General features: G+C 44.4%; 1 protein-coding gene across 3 annotated transcripts; it reads left to right on the top strand.

Annotated features, from left to right (window-relative positions):
- The first annotated feature begins 542 nt into the window (after positions 1 to 542).
- LOC149351036 (peptide methionine sulfoxide reductase-like) lies at positions 543 to 14576 on the top strand. Of its 3 annotated transcripts, none has more exons than XM_089580226.1 (4): positions 543 to 708; positions 1167 to 1324; positions 9227 to 9478; positions 14086 to 14576. In XM_089580226.1, the coding sequence occupies exons 3-4, from the start codon at positions 9297 to 9299 to the stop codon at positions 14294 to 14296; spliced, it is 393 nt and encodes a 130-aa protein (XP_089436352.1). In that variant the 5' UTR covers positions 543 to 708; positions 1167 to 1324; positions 9227 to 9296; the 3' UTR covers positions 14297 to 14576. The 3 variants fall into 3 exon arrangements, with proteins under 3 accessions (XP_089436352.1, XP_089436351.1, XP_089436353.1); XM_089580225.1 differs by having other exon boundaries at positions 544 to 712; XM_089580227.1 differs by lacking the exon at positions 543 to 708 and adding an exon at positions 733 to 869.
- Positions 14577 to 14830: the final 254 nt, after the last annotated feature.

Below are 14830 nucleotides of genomic sequence, written 5' to 3'. Positions count from 1 at the left end.
ACATGAACAACGGCCAGAAACCAAGCGCCACTCGCGCTGGCGTCTCTGTCCGGCTCCTCTAAAATTTTTTCTCCTGTGGTGTTTACCTGTTCAAACATGTTTAGGTCTTTGTCAAGTGCGGCGTGACAAAAAAAAGCAAAAAAAAAATGGCATACACGTCTTTGGTTGTATCCGTATTGGGTGGCTAGAACTTTTCGAAGAAGTCCTCGCCACCCTACCCGTAGCCATGACTTCAGCTTCTGAAGCAGGATTCTCGGAAACACTCCACGAAGCGCGCGAACTACAAAATTTAAATGCGTTTGTGTAATGTGAAATAATAAACGGGTTAATCCTCGTACAAATCATGCAGCCGCGCAGTTTTGTTTGAGCTGCCGCGTTCGATGTTTGCGCTGTCGAAAAGATGTTAAGGCAGTGGTAGGACAGGCCTCTGTAATCTTCAGTACCAGCTTCAGCTTACGTACGTCTTTTTATGGAAATCAGGAAAACGAAAAAGGAAAGGAAAAAAAAGCGCCTGCACGCTCGAGCTGCGCCTCGGCGGCCTTGGCTCGAGCAACCCGTGCGAGGTCGCTGCTGCTGTGGGCGCCCTCGAAAACGTCAACACATCGTCAGCAGATATGCGTGCGGATACGGTAGTTCCTCTCTGATGCGTTTTCCTTCCGCTCCACTTCGACACTTGTTCCCTGTCTTTGGACGCCTCAGCGAGGTGCAGTACGTAAGTGCTTACGTTTATATCCGCGGTTTAAGCGCAAGTCGGCAGCTTCCGTTACCAAGCCCAATTGCACCCTGCGCGGTAAAAAGCTCTCGTTGCCTCTGCCGTCGTCAAGACAACTAATGCCGTGGTAATGGGTGATACGCATTCCTGTACAGAGGTATGAACATCGCAGCCAAAACGTCTTCAGCCGTTATTTACGAATTTCTTTGCGGTACACAGCTGTGTTACTAGATGCGTTTATAGTGACAGTAACGCAGCAAAGACGCAGCCGAAGTGAGAAAAAATTTCGTGCTCGTGTCTCTGTCGTGTTGATTTAACAGGCGGGATATGCTGCGAAACTGATCAGTACACAGAACTCTTGGATATGTGGTGCTTGTTTGTGGGCAGTGACCGGTTTATGTGACAAAAGTGCCTTAAAAGCGTCCCCCCCCCCCCCCCCTCTTTTTTTTTTCAGATGCCTCTCTACGAACCAAATGTGGCGGTTAAAAAAGCAACCCTTGCGTTAGCATGATTCTGGTTCCCCGAGGCGCAGTACGGCTGCGCCCCGGGGGTTATTCGCACCCGCGTTGGGTACACAGGTGGAACTGCGAAAGACCCGACATACCGAAATCTGTAAGTGACGAGCAGCAGAGTGAAACGCGAACAGTGCGCGGTACATATCTTTACCCAGTCACGCACATAGGAGAAGGGAATCGAGAGCGCTGGTTCTCTTCCCTTATTGCTAGATTGAGGAGAAAAGGTACTTCACTAAAGTTTTTTTTTTTTTTGCATATATCATGGTTCTTTACTTCATGGATCTGGCAGGTAGTGGAGCACTGCCCTAGACAGTGAAAAAATAATTTTGCAAACATGGCTGCATCAAGGAGTGATAATAGTGCATACCTTGGCAAAATCACGTGCTCAGTGCTCACTCGGACTTGAAGATGTAATGAAAACGGCGCGACGCGCGAGGGCAAAATTGGAACACAAACGATGCCGTTTTCATTACATCTTCAAGCTAACTAGCCCAAGCAAGAGTTTTTACTTCATAACTCAGGCTCACTCAGAAGTTCGATCAACCAGTGGGCTCACTCAAGCACACTCACAGGGGCCCAGGCTCACTCGAACTCAAACTCATTTAGGCTCACAACTACTTTGAGCTCACTCACTCGCAAGTCATTCGAGGTCATAACTCACTTTCACTCAGGACTCATCTAGGCTCACTCACTCATTTAGACTCACTACTCATCTAGACTCACTCACTCGCTTCAACTCATGGCTCATTTGGGCTGACTCTTCCATTTCCATGCGTATGATAAGGGGAACGTACTGCATAACATGAGCTGGAGGTATCTGAAAGATGCGCGACAAGGAATCCCCACCTCCCGCGCAGACACGGTGAAACTCGGTCAGAGCTTCCAACATATTCCCATGCGGCTCATTACAGACATCAAGAAGCCGCCTCCCACTGTACCATGAAAATCTGTCGAACATCCAGCGAATGCCTGGCGAAGGACTGAAACGTTTGTTGCACATCTGTAGAGTTCCGTAAAAGTCATACAGATGTATGTCGGTTGCCCGAGGGACGTCCGGCGCAAAGAAATTGGCAGTCCAGGGAAGGTCCCACGGACGTCGAAACTGGACTACCGGTCGTCCAATTTCTGACATATTTTTTTTGTGGGATGTCCCACGGAGTTGCTTACTGAGCCGAAGGATATCCTCTGGATGCGGAGAGCCAGTTTTCTGTTACTCTGACATCTGCACGACATCCTGCGGTTTGACCTGTCTTGACTGCAAGACTTCAGCAGGATGTTCCCAGGAACAGCACCTGTGAAATGAGTAATTGCACCCCTCTTTAAATCCCTGCTGTAGAAGACAGTTTTCATTGTGTGCAGATATTCACACACCTGTCATGAGCGCTCAAACGGTGTGGTTTCTTGTCAGTGGCGCCCACCAATAGTCTCCTTGTTGAAGATACCTTCGTGGTATGTGCCGAGTGAGCTGACTTACTGTTAATGCCTTCTGGATGCCAGTTTCTATCCCCCTTGTTCCCTGCTGGAAGCACGGTTTGAAAGCAGGGGTGGTGATTTGCCATGCCTTCTGCTTTCCTCAGTAAGATTTCCTCTGGCAGCGAACAAAGTGATTACAAACTGGCAACCAGTGGGCACAAAATAGTCAGAATAGTAAAAGAGCTTAATCAGGACACACTCAGAAACAAGGTACCTCAAGCAAGGAGACTATTGGCAAGTATCATTGGGACACAACACAGTATATAAATTTGAACGGTGCAGAGAACACGAACACAGGAAATATAGGGTCGATAGAAAGTGCACCTACTACCGAGTTTATTGCAGGAAACACCAGCTTTTTTATACGCCAGTACATTATCACAGCCAGAGCAACGTAACCAGAAAAAATACGGAATCAATGTACAATGACCGATTATCAGGATCTACACGTGTCCTTCTAAAAAACCCAAAGTTCCTGGTCATTGAGTCTGACCGACGACATGTGAATGCTCGTGGGCCCAGCTTTCTGTATGTGATAAGCCTCTATTATTTCTCTTTTGAACCGCTCTTTGCCTTTGCCAATAAGCATTACCTTTTCAAACACTGGTTCACGTCCTTCACGATCTTTGCAGTGATTAGGTAGGTTCCCTCTTGCATTGTTTTTCATTGAACGTTGGCGCTCGCTTGCTCTCTCATTGAAACACTGGCCAGTCTGGCTGATGTAGACATGCCCGTACTTGAGTGGTATCTCGTAGATGACCTCAGATTGGCAGTCAGTAAACCGCAACCCATGCTTAAAAACTGTGCGTCATGATGGCCAGACGACTCCCCAGATGCGCTATCAAGCATGGGCAAGCAAGTCCATGGAGCACGACTAGGCTAATATCACTAAGAAAATCTAATGCTAGACTAAAAATGTTTACTATTAACTTATTGAAAGCACCACTGGCTCAGGAACTACGAGTTGGTGACTGACTGTGGTTAACCTTTTGCAAAAATTAACAGTACACACAAGTAATCGCGTGCTTTTATTCATAAGGGCTCCATGCAGTCAGCATATGAGACTCTGGAATCTTATCAGACCTCTTGAAGGAAGATTAACACAATGCAGCACAATATTATTGGAATACCAAAATTCAGTTTCTGAAATCAGGTCACTAATTAGAGAGCAATTACTCATTATCATCCACATGAATGTAACCACACAACTACAAGGGAATGCTATACAGCTTTCACAGAAAATTTGCAGATGAAAAAAAATTTGTCTGGTACACCTTGGGGGTTTCCCCTTATACACTGGATTAATATCATTCCCACTTCAAGCTGCTGATAAATTCAGGCTCATTCTGCCTAGTGCTGCTGGCTGTCCTGGGTGGGTAGGTACCCCGAATAGGTTCTTGTCTTGGGTTTGAGCCCTTGACCATGATTTATTTTCCTTCGATTGCAGAATCCCTGAGACAGCTCTGCAGATTTCCTTCATAGGTTTATGGCTGCACACTGAAGCGGGTGTTAATGATAATTACACATTCAGTTGAAACCTAATCCATTTAGGAATTTCACCTAAATACATTGGAATTTCTGCCATTTTAAACTAAACCTTCTATAGTACAGTTGAAAATTGCATGCAGTCGGCCTAAAAAATAGTCTAAACTCCAAAATGGGATGCATCCACAAACAAGGGCAAATTTAGGAAAGTGGGAATGACCACTTAAATGATCAAAAATTTTTCTGAGGGAAAGCTCCGTTGGCCCCTATTATTTCAACAGTGTTCAATAAATGGAATGATTAAATATAGCAGCCCCTCCAATCAATCTGCCACTACCTAAGCCTGCAATATGCACTAGCACAGAACTTATTAGGTATTAGGTGACCATGATCAGCATCACAAAGTCAAAAGCCTACATACCCCGCAGGGGTGTCTGCTGCATGCAGATGTTGGTGAGTTGCGACACCATGGCTTCCTGAGCATCCGCAGGTACATCCCCGCAGGGGGATGATGGTGAGCAGTGCGCTACCACGGACCCGAGCACCCGCGCTTAGCCGTGCGTGGCTCAGCTGTGTCCGGGAAAAAGGGGATCCTGGTTGTTGAGCCGATGCCGAGCGTTTGCACCTTTAAGGTCTCTCTGCGGAGGCAACACACCACTTTGGCCCCAGCTTCCCGTAGACAGCACCTCCGGCCTGACCCGACTGGGGAAAATCGGCAGTCGCCTTTTCCTATCCTCCCCTCTATCTTTCACTTTCCTATCTCTTTCTTACAACTCTCCTGTTCCCTCCTCTCTTCTCGGTTTTGTCACTTTTCATAGGCAGCTAGGGTTACCCTTGTGTGACAAACTACCCTGGGTTTCGTTATAGTTATAGTGTACAACTGGCGTGGATAGGGCTTTCTTCTAAGTTCCTGTCCCGTCCCTTGTTATGCACCAAAATGGAATTTTGGAATTATGGAGTTATGCACCAGAACGGAATTTTGGTGCATAACACCGCAAAGTAGCAAAAAACCTATGAATAAGCCACAAGCCTATGCCTAATAACATTGCCATAATAAAGCAGAACCAGAGTGAGAAATACTAATGAGTTACAAAGTTGACAATGACTTAACATAATTTGAGTGTGCTGATGCCCTTAAACCATTCAGGTTCGATATATGTCTAACCACTGGCCCCAGACAACTTTCCTCCTAATTAATGAACCAGAACAAGCAAGAAATTAGGGGTACTACAGCCCTTGCCCAGAATTTCTTTTTCATAACTTGTGTTTTATTTGAAACTGACAGCACTTCAAAAGGCTAATACCTTTCTTACCAAGAGAAAGAATGACGAGTAGACAAGACAGAGATGTAGGTAAGACGCCAATCGTGCACGGGTATGTCCACGACGGCAAGTTGTACTAAAAAAATTTCAAATAAATTGCAGCTATGATTCATATATACATTGGCCTGACACTAGACCAAGACCAAGCGCTAAAGATTATGGATGGACATGGTCGATCCCTATTAGCTCAAATTTCCACCTTAACCCCTTACCGCATGAATTTTTATTTTTACAGAAAAAAAATTTTACTGGCCTGGATTTGTAACAGAAACACTCATGCCATGCTTTATTTAAAAAAAAAAAAAACCACGCAGTTGCAATTTATAACAGTATTTTCCTCGCGTATCACATATGATACACCATGCAGTTATGGGTATATTTTGAGGATATACACAAAAACATAGGATATGAAGAAAAAGAAAAGAAAAATTGACAGATATGTAGAGAGTAAGTGAAATAACAAAATTTATTGCAGAAAAATGAAAATCTCTTCAACTTTAACAGTGAAACTCCTGCAGTGAGGTGACGTCCCCGACTTTGCCCCTCTCATGCTGATGATTCTGCTAATGGAACAAAGCAAAGCCGTTTCGCTCCCTGTTGAAGCAGAGAGCAGCGTTGCACTTCTTGCATGAAACATTTGTGAGCCGGTTGCAAGAGGGCAGCCGGCAGCGCGCTCGCTTGTGAAGCCAATTAGGCATGTGGTCCGTTTTGTCCAGGCGGACGTCAGCAGTAGGCAGCGGCACGAGCGGAGCCCTCTTCTTTGGATGGATGAGCATCTCAATTTCTGACCTTGGTCGCCCTGCGCGCTTTCTCTCGTGTGGCTTCCCTGCCTTGCAGAGTCCTTCTGCCTTGCAGAGTCCTTCTGCGACGGCAGACTTGAATTCAAGAAGGGGAGTTTTGGCACTTCATTGTCTTCGCCACAGCAGCCAGGCATTCACCACGGTCAGGTCCATCAAGTGAAAGAAGATCCGATGGTACCACTTCTTGGACCGTATTTTGATCCGATAGTAGCCCAAACTCGAGTCCAGCAGATCCTCGCAAATGACTCCTCGCAAATGATCTCAAAAATTTCTACAGGACAAAGAAATTTGAGGGTGTGACAAGGTCTGAGATAGTTGACGGCGTCTCAGCGCTACCATTGAACTCTATTTCTTTTGGGTCCCTAGTAAGGCAGGCTTTTGTCCACTTCGGCGGGCATTTGAGAAGCCCTTTTCTGCCTCAAGTACTCGGTGCTGCCAGCGGAGCTTCATCTTCACTATCGTCCTCGCTTTCGGATTACTCATCTGCCAGGAGGGGTGGCGTCTGGGTCGGAAAAATTACGAGGAACTTTAGCGGCTTAAGTGGTGAAAGGCGAAAGCCTGAGTGCTGCATTCTGCTACTCGATTGTTCACATTCTGTTGGTGCATTAATTAACTGTAAATTAATGACGCTTAACCTTTGCCTTTAGGAGTGGAACGCGAACACCTGTTCGGCACATCATGTTCGGCGGGATGATGCGTTGCCCTTTGAACGCAACACTTTTTGAGGAAAGCAAATGGCGCTGTAATCCTCTGTCCTCTCGGTGAACACCTGAACCGCACCGTACAGGAAGAGAGGAAGTGGAGTGAAAGAAGAAAGAGGAAGAGGGACCGTAATGAAGAAAAGGAAATTTTATTTGTAACTGTCTCGCATATTTCGGTGGACACCCGTCAAAATTCGCGCGCAGTGACATCACACCATTTTGACCAGTCTGAAACGCGGACAAATTTGCTAACACGTCTTGGTCACAACAGTATAAGCCATTAAAGGCTTTCGCCTTAAAAATCTTTTCCTCGTCGTCGTCTGACAGCTCACTATCGCTACTTCTATCGCCATCACCTAGAATGGGCCGGACTCCACGTTTTGTTCTACCGTAAAAAGTGCCGACATCCATGGCCTGGAATATAGAAAAAAGGATTCCTCACTGTCGAGCAAACGCAAATAAAGCAAATCACAGTACAAATTTATTATTTCTCTCAAAAAAGTGCCAACGCGTTTTCACACACAAAAATTACCCCTAACTGCATAGTGCATCACATGTGATACAGGCCAAAATGTGGCCCTCACGGCATAATGAAAAGGTTTTGCACACTCAAAACATGCCCAGATGAAGTGAAGGAGCCATTCTTTATGTTAATAATTTTTTTGAAACGGAAGTATGTGTCAGAATTACAAAAACATAGGATTCACTTACCAACTTGGTGCGCAAAACTTGCGACGCGGCGCCCTCGCGTTTGCAAACAGAAATGAAGTTCAAAACAACTTCGAGAAGTAGAGCCACCACCGGTGTAGTTGCTAGACATGATGTAGATTCCCACTAAATGCAGAATAAATTTTTTAGCTTCGTTTCTGCGGTATGAGAAGAAGTTTGGTGTGTATCATATATGATACACCATGCGGTAAGGGGTTAATAAATCAAAATTAAGTTTTCCCACACCTAAGCAGTACCAACAGAATTGCTTTAAGTAGCTTCTCAAGTTTCATTGCTTTTAGTAGAAGCAGGCATTGCAATGCTTTAGTAAAACAATGCTCAGGGATAGCCCTGGTTTCGTCAGAAAAGAGGAAGTGATTGTCTTTAAACACAAGCAAGCTGCAATGATCAGCGTTGTCATGTTTCAGCATTAAACCAGATAGTGATGCTACTTGTGATTTGTAGTAAAACTTGCCTTTGCTTGGGTCGATGAGGTGCTGGAGATATCCCGTACCTTTGGCGTTCAGAAAGCCTTTCCGGTGCGTGCTTCAGCTAAGATTTAATAAATTTTCCAACAGTGGTCGTGTTTTGTTGCAGAAAATGCTTTGTAATGGCTGAAATTAACACTTATTTCATTAAAATATAGAGCCAAAACTGTGTAAATATATTGTACTAGGCGCTCAGCATTACTAATGGTAGAGGACGAATGAGAAATATTTAACATTAATGTTCATTGATAAAAAATAGTGCTGGCCAACTGTTGTACGGTATACAGGGTTTAATGTCCATAAGCGACATGGGCTATGAAGGCTGAAATGAGTTTTCACATCCTGAAACTACTGTTAGCTTTGAGGCAAGGTGTAGTGGCAGACTCCGAATCGGCTTTAACTACACTACATGGGGCATTTGCAACCTGTAGCCATCTAGGCCTAGCAACTCAACCAGCAGTGTGTGCTAAGCTAAACTAAATGAGGTATAATAAGATGATCACCAAAATAATAGAATACAAGCAGTAATCTAACATTTGCAGGTCCAAAGTGCAAAAAGCACTCTGGTCAAGATTTTGCTTCTGGTAAAGAGTTCCCAAGTGCAGGTCAAGTGCAGTGAGCAAGATCACTGTTCTTTGGAAACATGTGAATTCAGGCATTACTTCATGCATGCAAGTAGTAGGAATTAAATACATGCAACCTTTTAAACTTGAACAGCCAAATTGTGTTTCATGGTTTTTGATGCATTTGAGGCCACACTACATGGAACGTTTGTTAAAATCCAGGCGCCCATGAGTGGATGGTGGTGTAGCAGTAGGTAGGTGTTTTTGACCATATTCAAGAGTACTGGCATTTGTCCATGAATATGGAAGCATTGGCATTGCAAACAATCTACCTTGAGTGTGTGTGCCTGACTGACTGATCCTTATGCAGCCTTGTCTTACAATCGGTAGTGCAGGCAGTAGGAGCATCTTTGTGGTCTTGTTCTCATGTAAACTCCTGCTTGTTTTCTGCTTTTCCAGAGGTGACCACACAGAGACCATTCAATTGGAGTTTGATCCTACTAAGACAGAATATAAGACCCTTCTGGACATGTTCTGGGGTTTTCATGACCCAACTGCCTGCCACAAACGACAGTATATGTCTGCCATCTTTTACCATGACAAAGAGCAAAAGGCCATTGCTGAAGAGAGTATGAAACGCCATCAGAACAAGATAAAGAGGCCAATCGCTACAAAGATCATGCCTGCTGGAACATTTTACGATGCTGAGGAGTACGTATTGTCTTTGGACAACATGTTGTTTGGTTTGGTTTGTGTGGTAGGCACTATTGAGATTCTGTTAGTAGCATGCTCTACATCTCGGCATATTCACACAAGGCCACTAGTATTTCATTGCTTGGTTGCTGTGCTTGCTGTAGTGAGCACTTTAACGAAGCATCTCCTTCCAACGAAGAACACAGAGGCTCTAAAGTCAAAATTTTACCGGGCACTTGTAAAATAAGAATAAAGGGAACAGAGAAGCATATACAGCTACAAGGCATGTGCAAATGCTGAGCCAAAACCAAGTGAATGCAGACGTAAAAACAGCACTAGGAAATCTTGTCATGTGCCACCTAGAAAAGCAGTTTTACCATTTGCGAGATACAGTTTTGCAAATTACTCAAGAACTGCCAGATTTTGCGTTACGAAAGGCCTGAAGTGGCTCTTGTGTGCATTTGTCATGATGTCTGTATTTGGTGGATCTATTAGGGTCATTCAGTGTAAAACAAACCGGAGTATATGCACGACCCCCTCCGATTTTTTTCCATAAAATTTGTAGCTGTCTGCTGAACCATCTAGAGTAATTACCCTTCATACCTCCAGGGAAAATAATTTCCTGGTCATGTGACAGCCCTTTCAATTCCTTAGACGAGGGAAAAAGTTGGTATATATCACTGAAAATTTACAAAAATTAGATGTTTTACTTTTGCGCTCGATGAAGCTTTTATGGTTATGCATATGCATTGTAGTTTTTTATCGCTCAGCTAAGGATTTTGAGCACAAAGTTTTTTGTGCTACTTTAATTCATTATTTTATCGTAAGAATCATCATTTTTGCTAAACTGTTTCGCTACATTCGTGAGCAACATCATATCTTTGATGGCTCTTTATAACCTGTACTATCTCATTAAGTGGTTTAAACTATATTGCAACAATATATATTTTTTTAAAAATGAGAAAAAAGTGTGTTGTGCCGCGTTTTCGGCCATAAATTTTGTATAGAGGTGTTCCTAGTAAAAGTGTGAAATATAGCCCTGGTGATAGCTAGTAGCTATGAGAGCTAATTGATAGCTAGTTTCATTGTAATTATGGTCAACGAATTTTATAAAGTTCAGCACTGCACCTCGAGCCATGGTTGCCCCATTGTGCCACTACACTGCAGAACACGGTTGTGGCACCGCTCAGAATTCTGTGTTTTGTTTACATGAGCAATGGTATGCAAGAGTAGCAACAAATGACTCGAGGGGGCATTGGGAAAAGCGAATGTATTTACCTCAGGAAGCCGGTGTCTCACCACCCCTGCCCCTTGCGTTCTTCTGCTCCAACCCACCTTTCAGCTAGAGCTGACGCAATTCGCTTTGCTCTTAAATTTTGCAATGGCAGTTATTCACCTTATAAAGAAGGCTCGATGTAGTCCTTATTCCAACTACAGAATAAATGCATTTTTCCCTACCAGTGGAGCAAGCAGCGCAGCCAGGTGTTTTGTTCCAGTGTTGCCCCAGTATATGTGGAGCATGACTGGAACATGCAATGCTTTGAATAACATGAGCCCATGTAATATTTTCCAGAATATTTATTGTGAGTATTCTTGTTTTGCACAAACTAATAAAGGTGAAGTATATACCACGTTTTCCCCCTCGATGCTTCGTGGTGCAGTCTGACTGAAACGGAACCATGGGGGCAAGAGCAACTGTCTCAATGCTTTCGCGGTTCCCAAAGCGGGTGGTTCCGGTTTCTTTGATGATGGGAAGAGAGCTGCAGTGGTTACACTTGCTTTGCTTCTGAAAATTCCTGTGTAGCTGAGTAAGATGTGTTTTCACCGAGAACAGTTGTGAGGGATGACTGTTGGCATAATTCACATGCGCACGGCATTGGTAATGCATATGTACATGTGTATGTTTGTGTAACGCACATGGGCATAGCCAAATGGCTATGCCTGTGAAAGGACAAAGGAAGAGAAAAGAAGAGCTCGTTATGACATAGAGGCATGGACAAAAGTAAACTGAGCACGCAACTGTCTTCGAGTATTTTTCACGCATCACCTAATTGAAATTTCCAGCAGTGGTATGTGCTTGCTGGTAGCGGAGGTGAGTGGGCTTTCTGTAGACAAACAACGCCTCTTCATTTCGAATTGAGAAGGCGTGATTGCACTTCGAACAGAATAATAGCGTGCTCCGTTTACTTATGTCTGCACCTGTACATGACAGGAGCCAACAGTCACCAGAACCAAGGAGGATAGGGCATTTTTTTTAATTAGTGGTGTTCATGATTGGCACAGCCAGGAAATTTTATTTGTAGCCATGAGGGCAGCATCTGGGCGTAACATGTGGCTGTCTTTTTTAGCCAGTGTGAAGTTTGATGGATGTAAGGAATCATAACCACTTTTATCTTGGACTTTATTTTTTTTCCTTCACACCTGCATTTATTGGCAGCCTTTCACATACATTTCACTGCATGCTGTCTGGAAATTGTGAGGCTTCCAGCTTATCAGTCTGCTTCTGAAAACTAATGCCAAAGTGTGAACACAAGAAACCTCGCAGCACAGAAAGGACTGGACGAAAGTAGAAACTTATGGACACGGGATAAAATCAGTGCTTGTCCCTTGTCAATATGTTTCTTCCTGCGTCGTGTTCTTTTTGTGCTGTCAGGTTTCGTCATGAAATAGCTAGCCCAGGTGAAAGTATTGTTTAAACACAAGACTTTCTCAAAGACTGTCTTAATGGAGACGGCGCATTAGCTGTAGAAGAACTGCAGATTGGGCTAGTTGGTGTAGATTGTGCATTGTGCATTCTTTTAGTCTTGCAGTGAGAAGAATGAAAGTTTAGCAGTGGCCGAGATGACCTGTGGCAGAAGGGTCAGCACATAATCAACCAAAAAGATATGTCGCAGGCCTAGGAATTGTAGCATTTTCTCCCATGCACTTTGTAGGTGAAGGAAACCCAAAGCCATTTCTTCTGAACACCTGCTGTAGTAGCTCAGTGGCTGTGGTATTTTGGCTGCTGAATTCAAGCTGCATTTTGAGACGAAATGCAAAAACGCCTATCTTTTGTGTGTTGTCAAAAGAACCCTAGAGGGTCTATACTTATCTGGAGGCCTCCATTACGACATCTGCCTTAGGCCATGTGCAGCTTTGGAACAAACTCCACTTATGACAGCTACTTCCTCCAAATTGTTTTGAAATGTTCATTTAGTAGGAAGAAAACTTTGACCTATCACACTGTCTATTTTGCTATTGAATAGGTGTAAAAGTTCTTTTTAGATAACATGTGATGGGATACTTTGTGGCTACATTGGTTTGATTCCTTTCCCCTTATACGAGGGGTGCTCCGAAAGTAAGTTTCGTCACTTTTTTTTTTTTGCCATGAGAATCCATGCTCATTGCTGGTTTTACAATGGAAGCAGCGTCAGCAGAGGAGGAATGATGCATCTGCAGGGCGCTGAAGAAGAGAGTAGCAGTAGACCAGTGTGCTTAAGGTTATTCGACTACGAATCACGATAGCAGACAGACGTGTGCTGACAGTGTGGTCGCCAATGGAAGTGCATGCTATTATCCGGTGTGAATGGGCACCTGAGATTAGTGTGTCCGTCATCCATGAACTCCTACAGATCATGCATGAGGAGGTCATGTCTTGTCAAAGGGTTGGTCGCTGGTTTTGCATGTTCAGTGAAGGAAGGCAGAGTGTGGCAGATGAAGGTCTAATTGGGCTTCCTTCCACATCCACAATTAAAAACAATTACCATTGTTAGAATACAGGACAGGATGTTAGCGGCCAGGTGCATAATGGTGCCAGACATGGCATCCACGTTGCGTGTTGGGCGTGCTCAGGCCTATCACATGCTTCTTGACGTGCTGAGTTCCGAAAAGTGTCTGCAAGATGGATGCCGAGAAACCTGACCCCAGTTCACAAGAGTGCAAGAATGAGAATCAGTCTTGATCACTTGATGCTGTACACGCGAGAGGGAAATGAGCTGCTGTTCAGAATCATCACTGGCGATGAGGCATGGGTGCGCCACTTAACCACAGAAACCAAGGCCACCTTAATGGTGTGGAAGCAACCCAGTTCACCAGTGAGGAGAAAATTCAGTGTCGCCCTCCGCAGGAAAGGTTAATTATGACCATGGTGTTCTGGGACGTGAAAGCTGTGATTCTCCTTCATTTCTTCTATGAAGGGACCATCAATGTGGTGCGCTACTACGACGCCCCCACCAAACTTGCGTCCCACCATTTGACGAAAGAGACCACGGCTCTTGCATCGCAGGGCACCGAGTTTTATCAGAGTGGTTTGTTCAAACTGATTGCACGCTACGACAATGTCTCAGTGTTAGTGGCGACTATGTCGAAAAAGAGTGCAAGGTGTGTAGTTCATGACTCCACGTGTTATTGAAAAATGTGGAATTGGGATTTAGGGGAGCGTTTTTAATGCATTTGTTTAAATAAACTTGATGTTAAACTTAGGCAGGTTAGAATTAACGATAACCCACTGTATATACCTATCCCAAACGAGCCCTCTCATCTCCATATTTTTGTTTGCTCTGAGGATTGTTGCTTTGCATATACAACCATAAAAGGTCATGTTCAGTACAGATTTAATTTTAAACGCTTTTCTTGCTTTCTTGCAGTTACCACCAAAAGTATTTGCTTCGGCGCCACACAGCACTTTGTGAAAGCCTCAAGAAGGCAGGTCTCAAGAATTTCAAGGAGAGCCATGTTGCTGCCCGCTTGAATGGCTACTGCTCTGGCTCTGGCACCTTGGCGGCATTTGAAGCTGAATGCGAGAAGCTTGGCCTCAGCGACACACAGGCCGGCCTCGTCCGGCAGTGCTTCAAGTAGTGGTTCAAGAAGTGGGCTAGGTTGACTGCCTTCAGAGCAGACTGTAGTGCTAAATTTAGTACAGGAGTTTATTTTGCTGTCAGTATCGTTGTGGATGAACAGTGAAACAGTAACTTGATACCTGTACTGCCCTGCACTTGGCAGGCTGGCCATGCAGCCAATGCACATATGACATTCAGCGAGGCAAGGCATATGCCTCTCGTTGAGTTGATGCTTGGTGTTGGCTGTGGCGTCAGGTTGGCTTTGTGACAGGATTTGTAATAAAGGTGTCATAGTTGCCTCTTGGTTGTATTATCTGATATATAAAAGGGGTGTTGTTGTGTGTGCCAATAAATTTTTATAGAAATTTATAGCAGTGCATCCAGTAATCAACATTCATGGGCACTCGGTTTATCCTAGCATCCAAAAGTTTACATGAGGACTTAGGGTAAAAGGTTTATCAGATAAGTTTTCTACAGTTAGCACACTCTCCGATACCTCCCCCTTCTGTGCACCAACATGGGCAGAGGCTCTACTGCTTCTAAGGGTGCTGCC

This window comes from Amblyomma mixtum, chromosome 3, assembly GCF_055824585.1.
Source record: "Amblyomma mixtum isolate Tamu chromosome 3, ASM5582458v1, whole genome shotgun sequence".
NCBI classification, from domain to species: domain Eukaryota; kingdom Metazoa; phylum Arthropoda; class Arachnida; order Ixodida; family Ixodidae; genus Amblyomma; species Amblyomma mixtum.
This window is presented reverse-complemented; position numbering and strand designations above follow the sequence as displayed.

What these genes read in the sequence shown, in the direction of transcription:
- LOC149351036 (XM_089580226.1), top strand. Translation starts at nt 9,297, where the DNA reads ATGTTCTGGGGTTTTCATGACCCAACTGCCTGCCACAAACGACAGTAT. An exon ending in ACATTTTACGATGCTGAGGA is followed by an intron (nt 9,479 to 14,085) that starts GTACGTATTGTC and finishes GCTTTCTTGCAG; the next exon opens with TTACCACCAAAAGTATTTGC.